The sequence below is a fragment of the Peromyscus eremicus genome, chromosome 9 (assembly GCF_949786415.1).
Source record: "Peromyscus eremicus chromosome 9, PerEre_H2_v1, whole genome shotgun sequence".
Taxonomy (NCBI): Eukaryota; Metazoa; Chordata; class Mammalia; order Rodentia; family Cricetidae; genus Peromyscus; species Peromyscus eremicus.
Window position 1 is genome coordinate 66,985,411 of NC_081425.1, and position 16,240 is coordinate 67,001,650.

General features: G+C 48.5%; 1 protein-coding gene across 1 annotated transcript; it reads left to right on the forward strand.

The window, feature by feature from the left end:
- Positions 1-9,639: 9,639 nt before the first annotated feature.
- On the forward strand, positions 9,640-11,396 carry LOC131919999 (U2 small nuclear ribonucleoprotein auxiliary factor 35 kDa subunit-related protein 2-like). Its single transcript, XM_059274422.1, has one exon. The coding sequence runs from the start codon at positions 9,966-9,968 to the stop codon at positions 11,394-11,396; it is 1,431 nt and encodes a 476-aa protein (XP_059130405.1). The 5' UTR covers positions 9,640-9,965.
- The last annotated feature ends 4,844 nt before the right edge of the window (positions 11,397-16,240 follow it).

Here is a 16,240-nt window from a genome sequence, read left to right on the forward strand (position 1 = left end):
GAAATAGAACCCAAGACCTATGTAGGTGGCACCGTCCCATGTGCTGGGAGCGCAGATTGAATAAAGGGGAAAAAGAAAAAAACAGATGAACACCAGCATTCTTCTCCCATTGCCTCCTTATCAGATGACATGTGAGTGCCTTACATCCCAGCCGCCAGGGACAGGAGCTATCCTGCTTATACACCTTCCCTGACATGTTGAACTACACAGTCAAATCATGAACCAAAATCAATCTTCCCTCCCTCAAAACGCTTCTTGATTTGGGCAGAGTGACTAGAAAGGTGATCGTTAGTTACCTAACTCCAAGTACTTTCAGGATCATAGAATTAGAAGAATTGGGAAAAATTTTGCTCCAGCAGAGGAAACCACTGAGAATTTGGAATAGCTCATCCTAAGCCACAGGTCTACTTCTAAACCAATCCCTGTGGCTAGTGAATGAAGAATCCAAATTTCCTATCTCAGATGGGGCCCCAAGACATGGAACAGACATTTTTATTGATACTTAGTATCAGACAGTAGGTGAAGGACATTTCTCCAAAACAAGAGATTTTTAGGGGTTGTAATCAGCAGTAAGAGCGTTGGCTGCTTTTCCAGAGGACCCAGGTTGACTCCTAGTACCTCCCACATGATGACACACAACCCTCTTCTGGCCTGTAAACAAATGGTGCACAGATACACCTGAAGGCAGAACACCTGTGGTGCTGTTCTTGCTTGTCAGTTTGACTACATCTGGAATTAACTGAAACCCCAAAACAGAGCACACCTGTGAGGGATTTTTGCTTAATATGAAAGACCCACTCCTGGATCTGGATCTTTGGGATGGGAAGACACACTTTTAATCCAGATCTTTTGAGGTGGGAAGACCCACCTTTAATCTGAGCCTCGACTTCTTCTAGAAGCATATATAAGGACATGAAAGAAGGAAGGTTGTGATCTTTGTCTGATTGTTCTCATCTTGCTAGCAAGTCCACTCCTTCACTGCACTGGAGCCTACTTCTTCAGGATTCTGGCATATACTGAAGACCAGCTGAGACATCCAGCCCTGTGGACTGAACAACTACTGGATTCTTGGGCCTTCCATTCATAGGCAGCCATTGTTGGATTAGTTGGACCACAGCCTGTAAGTCATTCTAATAAATTCCCTTTATATAATACATAGAGACTAATTCTATAAGTTATATTACTCTAGAGAACCCTAATACAACACCTATATACATAAAGATAAAATAAACGAGACATTGCAGAGAAATGATAGGTCTGCCATGTTCCATCCCTTAGCTATTCAGCAAGCCTACTTTCAGTGCCAAACCAAGCCACTCAATATGGCACAAATATTGTATTTACAAGTTCTGAAAGAGGAACAACCAAATGTCATGACATTATCTCATCCAGCCCCAAGTCCATACCATTTCAATTTCAAGTCTTTTTACTTCATAAGTATGGAACCTATGCATGAATAATCCATGCAACCCATCCCTCAAATGCAACCCATCCCTCAACAGATACAAATGAGGAAGGAAAACAAGAGCAACCTGAACTAAAATCACCTAGCAAAGGAAAGAAAAGCCAATGAGCAGCAGCCATCACCCCATAGCAGGGGGCGTGGGAAGTTCTCCTCGCAGCGAGGAAGTAGAAGACTTCTATCCTGCCCACTGGATGGAAGTCTTCTTTCACACACTGCCCTCCCTGGCAAAACCTGAGGGGATATGGAAGAATGGTCCCTTCCAGAGACCAGACTTCTTTAGTCGATCACTTGCTGTTGACTGAATTTATGAGAGGCAGAATCCAGGGTTGCCTTTGAGGCTGAGGTAGCATAAGAACTCACTTGCCTAACCTAGAAATTTCACTGATAATCAAGTCCCCTAAAAGTCTAGTAGGTATCAGAACTTTTTGGCAAGTCCTGGGGATTGAACTTAGGTCACCAGGCTTGGCAACAAGCTCCTCTACCCAATGAGCCATCTAGGCAGCCTCTGAGTATATATCCTTTTAAATCTGATTTGATTCAAAAGTCCTTTCTGTCTTATTTTTAGAAACATGAAAATAACTCACAGTTCCATGAAATGTAGCACTTAATTGAACTTTAAAATTTAAAACCTTTTTCAAGGCTACTGGGTGATGATGAACTTGATAGACAGATTGCCTTGAAATTGAGGTCCTTCATAGAATGTTAGATAGTGCTAAAAATCAGGAACAAAAATGAAGGCAGAGAAGGGACACAGCCAAGAGGCATGGCTTTGTAAAGTAGTCACTGTAAAAGTGATGTTTGAATAAAGACCTGGGTGAGCTTGTGGTGGTTTGAAGGAAAATGGCCTCATAGGCGCTTATGTTTGAATGCTTTAGCCTCAGTTAGTAGAAATGTTTGGGAAGGATTAGAAGGTGTGGCCTTGTTGGAGAAAGCCTGTTACTTATTAGGGGTGGACTTAGAGATTTCAAAAGCCCATGCCAAGTCCTGCTGTGTAGTATTTTGTTTGTGTTCTGACAAACAAAGCTTGCCTGGAGATCAGAGGGCGGAGCTAGCCACTAGCTAACCATAGAGGCCAGGCAGTGGTGGCACACACCTTTAATCCCAGCACTAGGGAGGTGGAGACAGGACATCGGGTCCATTCAGTCTGAGGATTCATAGAGACAGGATGCCCTATTCCTTGGAGATTTTGTAGAGGTAAGAAATTTCTGGTGGCTGGTTGATCTTTCAGCTTTCACCCTCGATATCTAACTCCAGGTTTTGGGGGGGGGGGTTGTTTTTTGTTTTTTGTTTTTTGGTTTTTTTTTTTGGTTTTTCGAGACAGGGTTTCTCTGTGTAGCTTTGCGCCTTTCCTGGAACTCACTCTGTAGACCAGGCTGGCCTCGAACTCACAGAGATCCGCCTGGCTCTGCCTCCCGAGTGCTGGGATTAAAGGCGTGCGCCACCACCGCCTGGCCTAACTCCAAGTTTTTATTGTTAAGACTAGTTAGGATCAGGCTTCAAGGTCTAGTCTTGCTCCCCACGTCCAATTGGCAGATAAGATGTAAGCTCTCTGCTACAGCTCCAGGGCCATGCCTGCCTGCTGCCATGCTCCCTGCCATGATAGTCAGGGGCTCACCCTATGAAAAATGTAAGCACGACCCCAATTAAATGCTTTCTTTTATATGCTGCTTTAATCATGATGTCTCTTCACAGCAATAGAAAAGTAACTAATACTAATACCTTTAATCCCAGCACTTGGGAGGCAGAGGCAGGTGGATCTCTGTGAGTTCGAGACCAGCCTGGTCTACAAAGCGAGTTCCAGGAAAGACGCAAAGCTACACAGAGAAACCGTGTCTCAAAAAACAAAAAGTAACTAATACAAGGTAGCGTTAACAAACGGAAAATATGAGGGGAGAGTATTCCAAAGAGAGTACCGCAAATGAGATTATCCTCATACTGACACCAGCCACACCTGACTGAGAAATAACAAGGAGTAGAATGAATGGACAAGGCAGGAGACTGGAGGGGGGAGATACTCAAGTGACGAAAAAGTTTCCTTAGCTGGGGGGCATTTAGACTATTTCCAATATTTTTATTTTATGAATCTATCCCGAACACTTCAAAATTATTTCTTGAGTCTGAAAGACCCCCAGCCTCCCCGCCTAACATAGCTTAGCTCAGCTGCTTTTGAATAAAGCCTGAGAGGTACCGAGGAGTTCAGTTAGCCACCTGGCCCCAGAGCGAGGAACTAAAAGGTCAGAAAAAGGTCAGGAAAACACCCTGTACCCTAGACAGAAGCTAGGCGTGGCGAGCTTGGGGAGAAACCACGAGCTGACCTGGGTTTGAACCTGGCCTCATTTGCATCATCCAATCAGAACTGGCCTCATTTGAATCATCCAATCAAAACCCTGTAACCAGGCTTCTTGCTTCTGTACCCGTGCCCGACCCTATAAAAACCCTCTGCTCCAGCCCGTGGGCGCGCCAGTCCCTTGAGCTTCTTGAGAGACTGTGTCGCCCCGGGTACCCGTGTTCCGGAATAAAGCCTCTTGCTGTTTGCATCTGATTCGTGGTCTCGGTGTGTTCCTTGGGCGAGGGTCTCTCCTGAGGGAAGACTGCCTTCTGGGGGTCTTTCATTTGGGGGCTCGTCCGGAATTTGAGACCCCCTGCCTCGGGACCACCGACCCACTGTCAGGAGGTAAATTGGCCGGCCACTGTCTGTCTTGTCCCAGTCTGTCTACTTGTCTTCTGTTTTCGTCGGGCGCCCTAAGTCAGGTCTGAGTCGGTGGGGGCTGAAGGAGCTGACGAGCTCGGACTTCGCCCACCAAAACCCTGGAAGACGTTCCACGGGTCACGGAAGTCCCCTGGAAGACGTTCCACGGGTCACAGAAGTCCCCTCTGGGGCACAGTTCTGAGTTTCTGCTTTCGGTTTTACGCCGAAGCCGCGCAGCGCGAATTTCTGTCGTCTGTCTTGTCTTTTTTGTTTATCGTTACTTGTCTAACACTTCTTTATCTAGAGACCACCATGGGGCAGACCGTCACCACCCCACTGAGCCTAACCACGGACCACTGGTCCGATGTTAAGGCCCGAGGAAACAATGAAGGTGTCATTGTTAAAAAGAAAAAATGGACCACCCTCTGCGAGGCCGAATGGGTCATGATGAATGTTGGCTGGCCGCGAGAAGGATCCTTTAACCTCTCCCTTGTTTTACAGGTGGAGGGCAAAGTTTTCGCCCCTAATCCTTATGGACACCCCGACCAGGTCCCATACATCGCCATCTGGAGATCTCTGGTCGAAAATCCATTTCCATGGGTCAAGCCTTTCCTTCCACAGCCCCCTCCAGTCTCTGGGCCCCCTGCACCCCTCAACCCGGACTCTTCCCTTTACCCTGTGCTCCCTCACAAGGAGACTCCCAAGCCCCCTGTCCTTCCCCCGGACCCTAACTCCCCTCTCATAGATCTCCTGGTAGAGGAGCCCCCTCCCTATCAGGCTGGACCCGCTCGGCGACCCGGCGGAGCGGGGGCGGCTCCCGCCGCCGCGGAAGTGGCTCCGGCCGCTGCGAAGGCGGCTCCCACCACCGCGGCGGTGGCGGCGGCGGCGGCCGCATTAGCGGCCGCGATCCGGCCGTTGGCAGATGCTAAGGTTTCCTCAACCAGCAGGACCTCAGATGAAGACAAGGAAGATGAGATGTCGTCCCCCATTGCCGGCCGCCTCCGCGGCCGCCGGGAGGGACCCCCTACTGAGTCCCAAGCTTTCCCACTCGGAGAAGGGCCGAACCAACAACTCCAATATTGGCCTTTCTCTGCTTCAGACAGGCCGACTTGGGACGGTTGTCAGCAGCTCCTGCAGACCCTCTTAACAGTAGAGGAAAAGCAGAGAGTTTTCCTGGAGGCCCGGAAGCAGGTTCCGGGCGATGACGGGAGGCCATCCCAACTCCCGAATGTCATCGATGCGGCTTCTCCCTTGACTCGCGGGTCTCCGAGCGGCCGCTAGAAGGCCTACCAATTTGGCTCAGGTAAGGAATATGATACAGGGAAAGGAAGGGAATGTGATACAGGGAAAGGAAGGGAATGTGATACAGGGAAAGGAAGGGACACCTGCTGCATTTCTAGAAAGATTGAAGGAAGCTTATAGGATATATACTCCGTATGATCCGGAAGATCCAGGTCAGGCTCCAGGTATTATCCTATCATTTATCTATCAGTCTAGTTCAGACATCAGAGCCAAATTGCAGCGGTTGGAAGGTTTACAGGCGTTAGGGTTGCCAGACCTAGTGAAGGAAGCAGAGAAAGTATTCAATAAGAGAGAAACTCCTGAAGAGCGTGAGGAAAAGAGATGGCAGAAACAAGAGGAAAGGGATAGGAAACAGCATAGGGAGATAAAGAAAGTTCTGACCCCCATTGTATCTCAGGGACAGCGGAGAGAGGGAGACAGGTCGGGAGAACGAAGGAGGCCACCCCTAGATAAAGATCAATGTGCTTACTGCAAGGAGAAGGGACACTGGGCCCGAGAATGCCCCAAGAAGCCACAAGGACCCCGCCGGCCCAAGCCCAAGACCGTGGACCTCCTTAGTCTGAAGGACTAGGGGGGTCGAGGCCAGGAGCCCCCCCCCCCGAGCCTAGGATAACCCTCAAGATCGGGGGGCAGCCCGTGACCTTTCTGGTTGATACTGGTGCCGAACATTCAGTCCTAACCCATGCCGGAGTGCCTCTTAGCCGGCACTCTGCACTGGTGCAGGGGGCAACTGGAAACAAGAGATATTATTGGACTATCGAGAGAAAAGTCCAACTGGCTTCAGGGCAAGTAACTCACTCCTTTCTGCACATACCTGAATGCCCCCATCCGCTGTTAGGACGGGACCTACTAACCAAACTAAAAGCACAAATCTATTTTGATGAGAAGGGACCGAGGGTCACGGGCCCCAGAGGGGGCCCTCTGCAAATCCTGGCCCTCAATTTAGAGGAAGAGTACCGCTTGTTTGAGTCAGAACCCCCGGAGAAATTACCTGAGGAGCTACAGAACTGGTTGAGAGAGTTTCCTCGCGCCTGGGCAGAGACTGGGGGCCTGGGGTTGGCACACGATCAGCCACCACTGATGATCTCCTTGAAGGCCTTCGCAACTCCCGTTTCAATCAGACAATTAATGGCTATACAGGACACTCCGGAGCCTCCCCCGCCCGGGAGAGAGCCCATGCCATACAGCCCTGAGGACCATGAGCTAGCAAAGAAAATGGGGGCGGACTGGGACCCACAGAGGCAAGCTTGCCACCGTCCCGGTGTACACTGGGAGACAGACTTTATAGAAGTAAAACCCGGAATCTATGGGTACCGGTACCTCCTGGTCTTCGTGGACACCTTTTCAGGATGGATTGAGGCATTTCCAACCAAGAATGAAACGGCTAACGTGGTAACAAAGAAACTGTTGGAAGAGATCTTCCCCAGGTATGGGATGCCTCATATATTGGGGTCGGACAATGGGCCTGCCTTCGTCTCTCTGGTAAGTCAGAAAGTGGCCAAATTATTGGGGGTTAATTGGAAACTCCATTGCGCATACCGTCCCCAGAGTTCAGAACAGGTAGAGCGAGCTAATAGGACAATTAAGGAGACTTTAACCAAATTAATGCTTGCAACTGGCACTAGAGATTGGGTGCTCCTACTTCCCTTGGCTCTTTACCGAGCCCGGGATACTCCTGGGCCGCACGGCCTAACCCCTTTTGAAATTCTATATGGGGCCCCATCTCCAGTCATGAGGTTTCTCCATCCTGATATCTCATCTTTTGCCACCAGCCCCACTTTAGAGGCACATCTACAGGCCCTCAAGCTGGTGCAGAAGGAGATCTGGAAACCCTTGGCTGAAGCCTACCGAGAGCAGCTGGACAAGCCGGTGGTCCCTCATCCTTTCCAGATTGGGGACTCCGTTTGGGTCCGGCGCCACCAGACTGGGAATCTGGGGTCACGGTGGAAGGGGCCCTACACTGTCTTGCTGACCACCCCCACTGCACTCAAGGTCGACGGGATTGCTGCATGGATCCACGCCTCTCATATGAAGGCTGCCGGGGAGACCGACCCAGCAGGAGAATAAGGTCATCTCACAAACTGGGGAAACGGTCTGGCAGATGCCTTAAACTCCTCCACCCACCCGGGGGGGGGGTGCATTGGCCGGATCCGGGATGCCGTCACCCTCAAGCAAGATGTAGATTCGCCCAGTCGGACTTTTATGTCTGTCCGGGGGGATGGGAGGGGCTGGGCCCTTGCCAAGAAATGCGGGGGGGAAGGAGATTTCTTCTGCGCCCAATGGGGCTGCGAGACCACTGGCGCAGCATATTGGAGTCCTAGCTCCAGCTGGGACCTGATCCAGACCAATAGAGGTTTCAGGAAGGTTACAGGCGGGGGGGTCTTGCTCAGCTGGGTCCACCGAGGTCAGCCGATTCGAGCCCGGGCTCTCACTTCCCCTAAATATAACTTTCACTGGCCCAGGGAAGGCTGATAGAAACTGGCAACGGGGGCGCACTTGGGGGCTCAGGTTATATGAAACCGGATATGATCGGGGCGTAAGATTCACTATCAAACTTAAGATTGAGGAGGCCTCCGCCCCTATAGGCCCCAATCAGGTTCTCTCTGACCAGAAGCGCCCCTCCTTACCTGTTCCAGCACCCCCGAAGATTACCCCTCGACCCGGTACGATTACCAGCCCAGGTATAACTCCGGCCACTACCAAACCACCCCGGCCAGGAACCGGAGACCGGCTCTTGGGTCTGCTAGCAGGGGCTTACCAGGCCTTAAATGTAACCTACCCAAATAGAACGCAAGAATGTTGGCTATGTCTGGTTTCCCAACCTCCCTACTACGAGGGGATAGCAACCCAGGGTAATTATACTAGCACTCACAGTCCCCCTCCGAGCCAATGTCTAGGAACAGCCCAACATAAGCTCACAATCTCAGAGGTGTCAGGACAAGGACTATGTCTAGGGAGCGTCCCCCGCACCCACCAACACCTGTGTAACCGCACCCTATCCATAAGCGCTGTCTCTGGTTATGTCACCGGCCCTAATGGTACCTATTGGGCATGTAATACTGGGCTCACCCCCTGCGTTTCAGCCTCAGCCCTCAATGCTACCTCTGATTTTTGTGTGCTCATCGAGTTGTATCCAAAGATTGTTTACCATACACCAGAGGAGATTTACCCACACTTTGAGATGAGACCCTATCGGTATAAGAGAGAGCCGGCGTCTCTCACTCTGGCCCTATTATTGGGGGGGGGGCTGACTATGGGAGGAATAGCAGCCGGGGTAGGGACAGGCACCACCGCCCTAATGGAAACCCAACAATTCAGACAGCTCCAAGCGGCCATGAATCAGGACATTCGGGACCTAGAGGAATCAGTAAGCGCCTTAGAAAAATCCCTGACCTCCCTCTCTGAAGTAGTGCTCCAGAACAGAAGGGGACTCGACATTCTATTCTTACAGGAGGGAGGGTTATGTGCCGCCCTTAAAGAGGAATGTTGCTTCTATGCGGATCATACTGGGGTGATAACGATTAGAACAGAGACAAAATTCTTTGAAGAGCAACAGGGATGGTTTGAAGGATGGTTCAGAAGGTCCCCCTGGCTCACCACCCTCATTTCCACCCTTCTGGGACCCCTTCTGATTCTATTACTCCTCCTGACGTTTGGGCCCTGTATCCTAAGTAGACTTGTCCAATTTATCAGGGAACGCGTCTCTATTGTTCAGACTTTGGTATTAACCCACCAATACCAAAGGCTCAACCAGATGGAACTCGAGTCACGTCACCAATCTTCCCCATGAATGGAGGATTCCATTCCTGAGATAAGAAAATGGGGGAATGAAAGACCCCCAGCCTCCCTGCCTAACATAGCTTAGCTCAGCTGCTTTTGAATAAAGCCTGAGAGGTACTGAGGAGCTCAGTTAGCCACCTGGCCCCAGAGCGAGGAACTAAAAGGTCAGAAAAAGGTCAGGAAAACACCCTGTACCCTGGACAGAAGCTAGGCTTGGCGAGCTCGGGGAGAAACCACGAGCTGACCTGGGTTTGAACCTGGCCTCATTTGCATCATCCAATCAGAACTGACCTCATTTGAATCATCCAATCAAAACCCTGTAACCAGGCTTCTTGCTTCTGTACCCGTGCCCGACCCTATAAAAACCCTCTGCTCCAGCCCGTGGGCGCGCCAGTCCCTTGAGCTTCTTGAGAGACTGTGTCGCCCCGGGTACCGTGTTCCGGAATAAAGCCTCTTGCTGTTTGCATCTGATTCGTGGTCTCGGTGTGTTCCTTGGGCGAGGGTCTCTCCTGAGGGAAGACTGCCTTCTGGGGGTCTTTCAAGTCTAGAAAGACTCGGACAGCCCGGGTGTGGGGAGAGCTGGGGAGACGGCTCCGGGGAGGAAGGTTCCTCAGGCCGCCGTGCCTCCCCGCTTCCGCCCGGCTGGGGGCGCTGTGTGGACGACAGAGCCCGTCCTCTGAGGACCACTTCCGCTTGCACCCGGGCCGTGGGAGCCGAGAGGGCGGCAACATGGCGGCAGCCGGGCCGGCCGCGCGTCCAGAGACAATGAGCCGCAAGAAGTACAAGGCTGCCCTGAAGAAGGAGAGACGGCGGAAACGGAGGCAGGAGCTCGCCAGACTGAGAGACGCAGAGCTGTCGCGGCAAGAGGAGGAGGAAGAAGACGCTTTTGCCGAGGAAAGGCGATTCGAAGAAGAAAGGCTGGTGGAGGAGGAGAGGCAGAAGTTACACCAAGAATGGCTGCTGAGGGAAGAGAAGGCCCAGGAGGAGTTCAGGGCGAAGAAGGAGAGAGAGGAGGCGGCTCGGAAGCGGAAGGAGGAGCAAGAGAGAAAGTTAAAGGCCGAATGGGAAGAGCTGCAGAGAAGAGAGCGAGAGGAAGCGGAGCAGAAGCGACAGGAGAGGAGAGAACGGGAGGACGCCGTGCGGCAGATGCTGGGTCGGGCTGAGAAGGAGTTGGGACACGGTGGCCCCTGGCAGAACCCGGAGCCGCCCGCGGATGTCGGGGTGCCGGAGAAAGGTCGAGCCACCTGTCCGTTCTACAGCAAAACCGGGGCCTGCAGATTTGGCGAGCGGTGCTCACGGAAACACAACTTCCCCGCCTCAAGTCCCACCCTGCTGCTTAAGAGCATGTTTACCACGTTTGCAATGGAGCAGTGCAGGAGGGACGACTATGACCCTGACTCCAGCCTGGAATACAGTGACGAGGAGACCTACCAGCAGTTCCTCGACTTCTATCACGACGTGCTGCCCGAGTTCAGGAAGGTGGGGAAAGTGATTCAGTTTAAGGTCAGCTGCAACTTGGAACCTCACCTGCGGGGCAATGTGTACGTTCAGTACCAGTCGGAGGAAGACTGCCAAGCAGCCTTCTCCCTCTTTAATGGACGATGGTACGCGGGGCGACAGCTTCAGTGCGAATTCTGCCCAGTGACCCGGTGGAAAATGGCCATCTGTGGCTTATTTGAAGTACAGCAGTGTCCAAGAGGAAAACACTGCAACTTTCTTCACGTGTTCAGAAATCCCAGCAATGAATTTAGGGAAGCTAATAGAGACATGCACCTGTCGCCAGATTGGCCTGGCTCCTCCCTCGGTAAGAATTTGGAGAGGAGAGAAAGGACCAGCCACCATGATGAACACTCCGGCGGGTCAAGACGAAGGAGCCTGAGTCCAGACCTCTCCTACGAGAGGAACGGCGAGTCTGACAGGAAGAGCGGTAGTAGTCACAGGGGGAGGAAGTCTCACAAACACGTGCGGAGAAGTCGGGAGAGGCGCAGGTCACTGAGCAGAGGACGAAGAAGAAGGGATCACAGTCCCGGCCCCTGGAGCCAGAGCCGGAGGAGTCGCCGGAGCCGGAGCCAGAGCCGGAGCTCATCAAGGTCCAGGAGTCATGGCAGGAGGAAATCAGGTAGTAGAGACAAAACCACCCAGAGTCCCAAATCTAAATAAACTTGGTTGTTTTCCAATATCACTCTGTTTATGGCAGTTACTCACCTGTATAGTTTGACCAGACTAGTCAAACACTATTGTGTAAATCATACTTTTTGATAAATTGTATATATAATAATATGAAATTATTTGTAACTTGGAGAGCGTCAGGGTTTTTGTTGTTGTTGTTGTTTTCTCTCTCTCTCTCTCTCTCTCTCTCTCTCTCTCTCTGTGTGTGTGTGTGTGTGTGTGTGAGAGAGAGAGAGAGAGAGAGAGAGAGAGAGAGAGAGAGAGAGAGAGAGTGTATGTATCACAAGTACAGAGAGGTCAAAGGACAATTTTCAGGAGTCAGTTACACAGTGAAATCCAGGGACAGAACTGAGGTCATGAGGCATTCACACCAAGTATCTTTACCCTCTGAGCCGTCTTGCTGGCCCACCTTTATTCTTGTTAAGTGTCCACACCCTTTATTTTTGCCTTATGCATATGGGTGTTTTGCCTGCATGTATTTGTATGCATCACTTGTGTGCCTCGTGCCCATGGAGGCCAGAAGATGGTGTCAGACCCCCTGGACTGGAGTTATAGAGGGTTGTGAGCTACCCTTTGGGTGCTGAGAACCGGACTCAGGTCCTCTAGAAGTGCTCTTAACCACTGAACCATCTCTCTAGCCCAACACACTTTAATTTGAACTCAAAAGTCACATATGGCTTTAATGTTTTTCCCTCAGTTGTCTCATTTCAACACTCCTCATTCTTTAGTCCCATAATTCTTATTTTTACTCACAACATAGAGAATACATCTACGTTTATTTGATGGCATCCCTATTGTTGGATTTTCAAAGATGACCCTCTTAGGTTTCCTTAACGATTCCACACATTTTGATCAGTTTCTTAGAATAAACTATATCAAGAAAGCAATCCCAATTGCCTTCCAGGAAGACGACAAAGTCACCTTACAGCTCCACAGCACAAAGTTATCTTGATCTTTACCAGTTTGGCAAGTTTAGGTATTTAAGTGCTTGTTTTTATTATCACTACTTTTCCACTTAATGGCCATTTTTTTTTTTGTTCTTTTAAAACATTATATTTTTTTCTATATGTAAAAGCTGAATTTTTTTTGCTCTCAAACTTATTTCCTGTTTCAGAGTGTTGCAGGACCCATTTCCAGACTCCTCTTTCCCCATATCTACAGCCCCTCCTTCACCTGGGGCTGTTGTGGTATATATCTTATTTGAATAGTGCGTTGTGACAGTTCTTTATATAGAGACGTTTTGTCATTTCCCAGAAAATTAGTCACTATTGACTCCATGCACTGTTGAAACAGTCCTGGTATAACAATCACTGAAGAGTGATTAGCGAAGAGAAGTGTATATGATCCCTAGCTTTCCCAAAATGATCTCCTCTCACAGACTTTCACTGTCATGCTCTGGACCTCAACGTTCAGTGTCACGTAGTATTTAGGAATCTGACATTTGAGAATTCATTAAAGATGCATACAAGTCTTGTGTGGTGGCTTATCCCAGTAATCCCTGCACTTGGGAGGCTGATGCCAGCCAGGGCTAGAGTGGGACCCTGCCTCATTTTAGAAAAAAAAAAAAAACAACAAAAACAAAAAAACAGGCACAAAATATTGAAAAAGTTTAACAAAATGCAATTTGTTTCAATTCTAAATGCCTACTTTGTACTAAAAATGATGGATTTCTAGATTCACTGGGTTCATTAATGCTAAATAGTTTTAAGCAAATTTGGTATTTTTAAAATACTGTACAAACCAGCCAAGATTATGTAAAAATTGTTTTGTATGTGTGATGCTGGGGCTTCAAACATAGTTGGCAGGGGCGCTACCACTGAGGTCCATCCCCAGTCCTAAAGCTGAATATTTAGATCATGATGGGAAAGAAAGGAAGATCTATCTTCATGGGTCCAAAACAACTGAACAAGTGATGACCTTCCCCTCAAATGTTAACTGGCCAGTCTGGAGTGTGGGGGGAGTTTAGAAAACCTCTGCCTGGGTCATTCCCCTGAGAGTGACTTTGAGCTTACATTTCCTATAATGTATGGATGCCTGTGTGTGTCTGTGATCAACTACTTCATTACTTCATTCAACTCCACATTACCGATAGAAGCTCACAGGCTTTTTAGTGAGCAGCTGCATTCACAAAGGTCCTTTAAACCTACAAATGTCTATTTCAACTTAATTTGCTGAGAATCCTTTCCTTGTTCTTAAATATCTCCAGCTTAGAATGCAACAGTTTCTGTTTGCAGTAGCGGAAGACCCCATAACCATACTAGTACTGTAACTGCAACTTTGACTTGTTGCGTACCTTAGGCAGCAGTCAACAGATCTGTTCCTCATACATAGGAGGTGAGGATTCACCATTTGGATATCGTTGATTATCTGGAGAAATCCGAGTTGCTAAATCAGGAAGCGTAGAAAAGGCAGCCGCATCCAGGGTTTAAGAGCAGCATTTATTAATTGAAAATAAATGTGTTGTAAGTTCTTGATAAAAAAAAAATGAGTACTGAATAATCTGAAGTAAACTTATTTTTATTTGCTATACCTGGGAGGGGCATGAAAACACACTCCAAGAACAATTCCATGTTTTGAAGAAACTGAGGTCACAAGACTCTTGTCTTATTTTCTTGGAATTTTCTCACAAGCACTCAGAATTTTCCTCACGTGACTTCATTCTTGGACCATGTTCCAACAGACATGCTATCATAGAGGAGGGATATCTCATGGGGCCCCCACCTCTAAACAAAGAACTACAGGGAACTAATGACTGCTGAGTGGGGGAGAATTAGTTGTCCCCAGGGATAAGCCCCCAAACTGGTTATCCAATTCCAAGTGGTCATTCCTGAGAGCATATATGTATGAGAACACTAAACAGACTGAACAGGTTGTATTTACTTATCTATGCATTTACATATATATGTAATTAAAGAAAAAGAGGCCATGAATCTTAGAGGAAGCAAGGTAGGGTACAAGGAATTAATGGGAGAGAGGAAAGAGAAGGGGGGAAATGATGTTATTGTGTCTTCATTTTAAAAATAGAAATAAGCCGGGCGGTGGTGGCGCACGCCTTTAATCCCAGCACTCAGGAGGCAGAGCCAGGCGGATCTCTGTGGGTTCGAGGCCAGCCTGGGCTACCAAGTGAGTCCCAGGAAAGGCGCAAAGCTACACAGAGAAACCCTGTCTCGAAAAACCAAATAAATAAATAAATAAATAAATAAATAAATAAATAAATAAATAAAAAATAGAAATATATTTATTTAATTATTTAAAAAGACATTTCACCTTTAACCTTTACAAAAAAATCTCAGCTTGTAGAGCTGTCTCCCCTCTGCACTGTAGACAAATGAGGAGATCCCAGAGAGTGGCAATCCACAGAAAGACATGACTTACATGACTTACACGTGGCTAACAGTCCTTGCCCTTGCCTTAAGGGTCTTTTCTCACACCCATCTGCCTTGTTTCCCATAATAGGAGCATGTGAATCTACAGTCCCAGATAATCTTAGCGATCTACTGTAGGGATCCCCTAATTCCCCTGGGTTTTCTCCAACATTAGACACACACGTCACTAAACTTGTTTGCTTTTCTCATATCAGTCTGTCTTTTTTAACAAGGAGTCTTTGCTAAAGAACACACAAAGGTTGGGAAGGAAATCATTTTTCCTCCTCTATACTTTTATGCAGTGTTTATCATTAACTTTCCCCATTGTTTACTTAAACAACAGTAATAGTTTATCAGTTTACACAGTCTCTTTGTCAGCTTGTTAAACCTCACCTGTCCTTTTTACAGTCTTCCAGAGTAATACACAGAAGCAATCCAGCACACTATCTGATGGCCTGACTATATTTCTGATCCACCCTTATCTTTAATGTATCTTTAATGTATCTTTAATGTATCTTTAATGATAGGATATCTGAAAACCAAAAGTTCCTCTTCTGGTGGGCTAGTCCAAACTAGTTCAACCTAAGAAAGCTGCCAGAATAGCCACCAAATGGCCTGCAACTTTCCCACAATTTGATTCCCATGCTAAGTGATACATCCACCACTGAGGTGACTGGAATACCAGACCATAAACGAGCTCCTGATGGGAAAAGACTGGGGACATCTCAGAGATAGAGACAGACCAGACTACCAGACTGAGACATTTACATATTATCTCCAATATATTGTCACCATCGGAGAAAGAATTCATACATGAGACAAAGCCAAATACAGCAAGCAAAGATTGCTAATTTGTGAAAATGCACACTTAAGAAGAGCCTGGGTTTCCCCACAGCTCCAGAGAAGCTAGCTAACAAGGAAGACCCTAAGAGGGACACATAGATCACCCGACGACGAAGAAGAAATAAATGAGATCCACATGAGCAAACTGGGGGTGAGGGGGTGGGTAATGTAGGGCAAGGGATGGGGGATGAGAACATAAGGGAACAGGAGGTTCGAGCTGGAACAGGGGCAGAGTAGGAGAGCAAGGAAAGAGATGCCATGATAAGTAAAGACATCATGGGAACAGGGAGAAACAGGGTGCCAGGGAAGTTCCCAGGAATCCACAAGGATGACCCTACCTTAAACTACTAGCAATAGTCGAGAGGGTACCTGAACTGGCCTACTCGGGTAATCAGATTAGTGAATACCCTAACTGTCATCATAGAACCCTCATCCAGTAACTGTTGGAAGCAGATGCAGAGATCCACAGCCGGGCTTTAGGCTGAGCTCCAGGAGTCCAGTCGATGAGAGAGAGGAGGGATTCTATGAGCAAGGGGCATCGAGATCATGATGGGAAACATACAGATACAGCCAGCCAAACTAGTGGAAACTCATAAACTGTGGACCAGCAGCTGTGGAGCCCCCATG

What these genes read in the sequence shown, in the direction of transcription:
- LOC131919999 (XM_059274422.1), top strand. Translation starts at nt 9,966, where the DNA reads ATGGCGGCAGCCGGGCCGGCCGCGCGTCCAGAGACAATGAGCCGCAAG.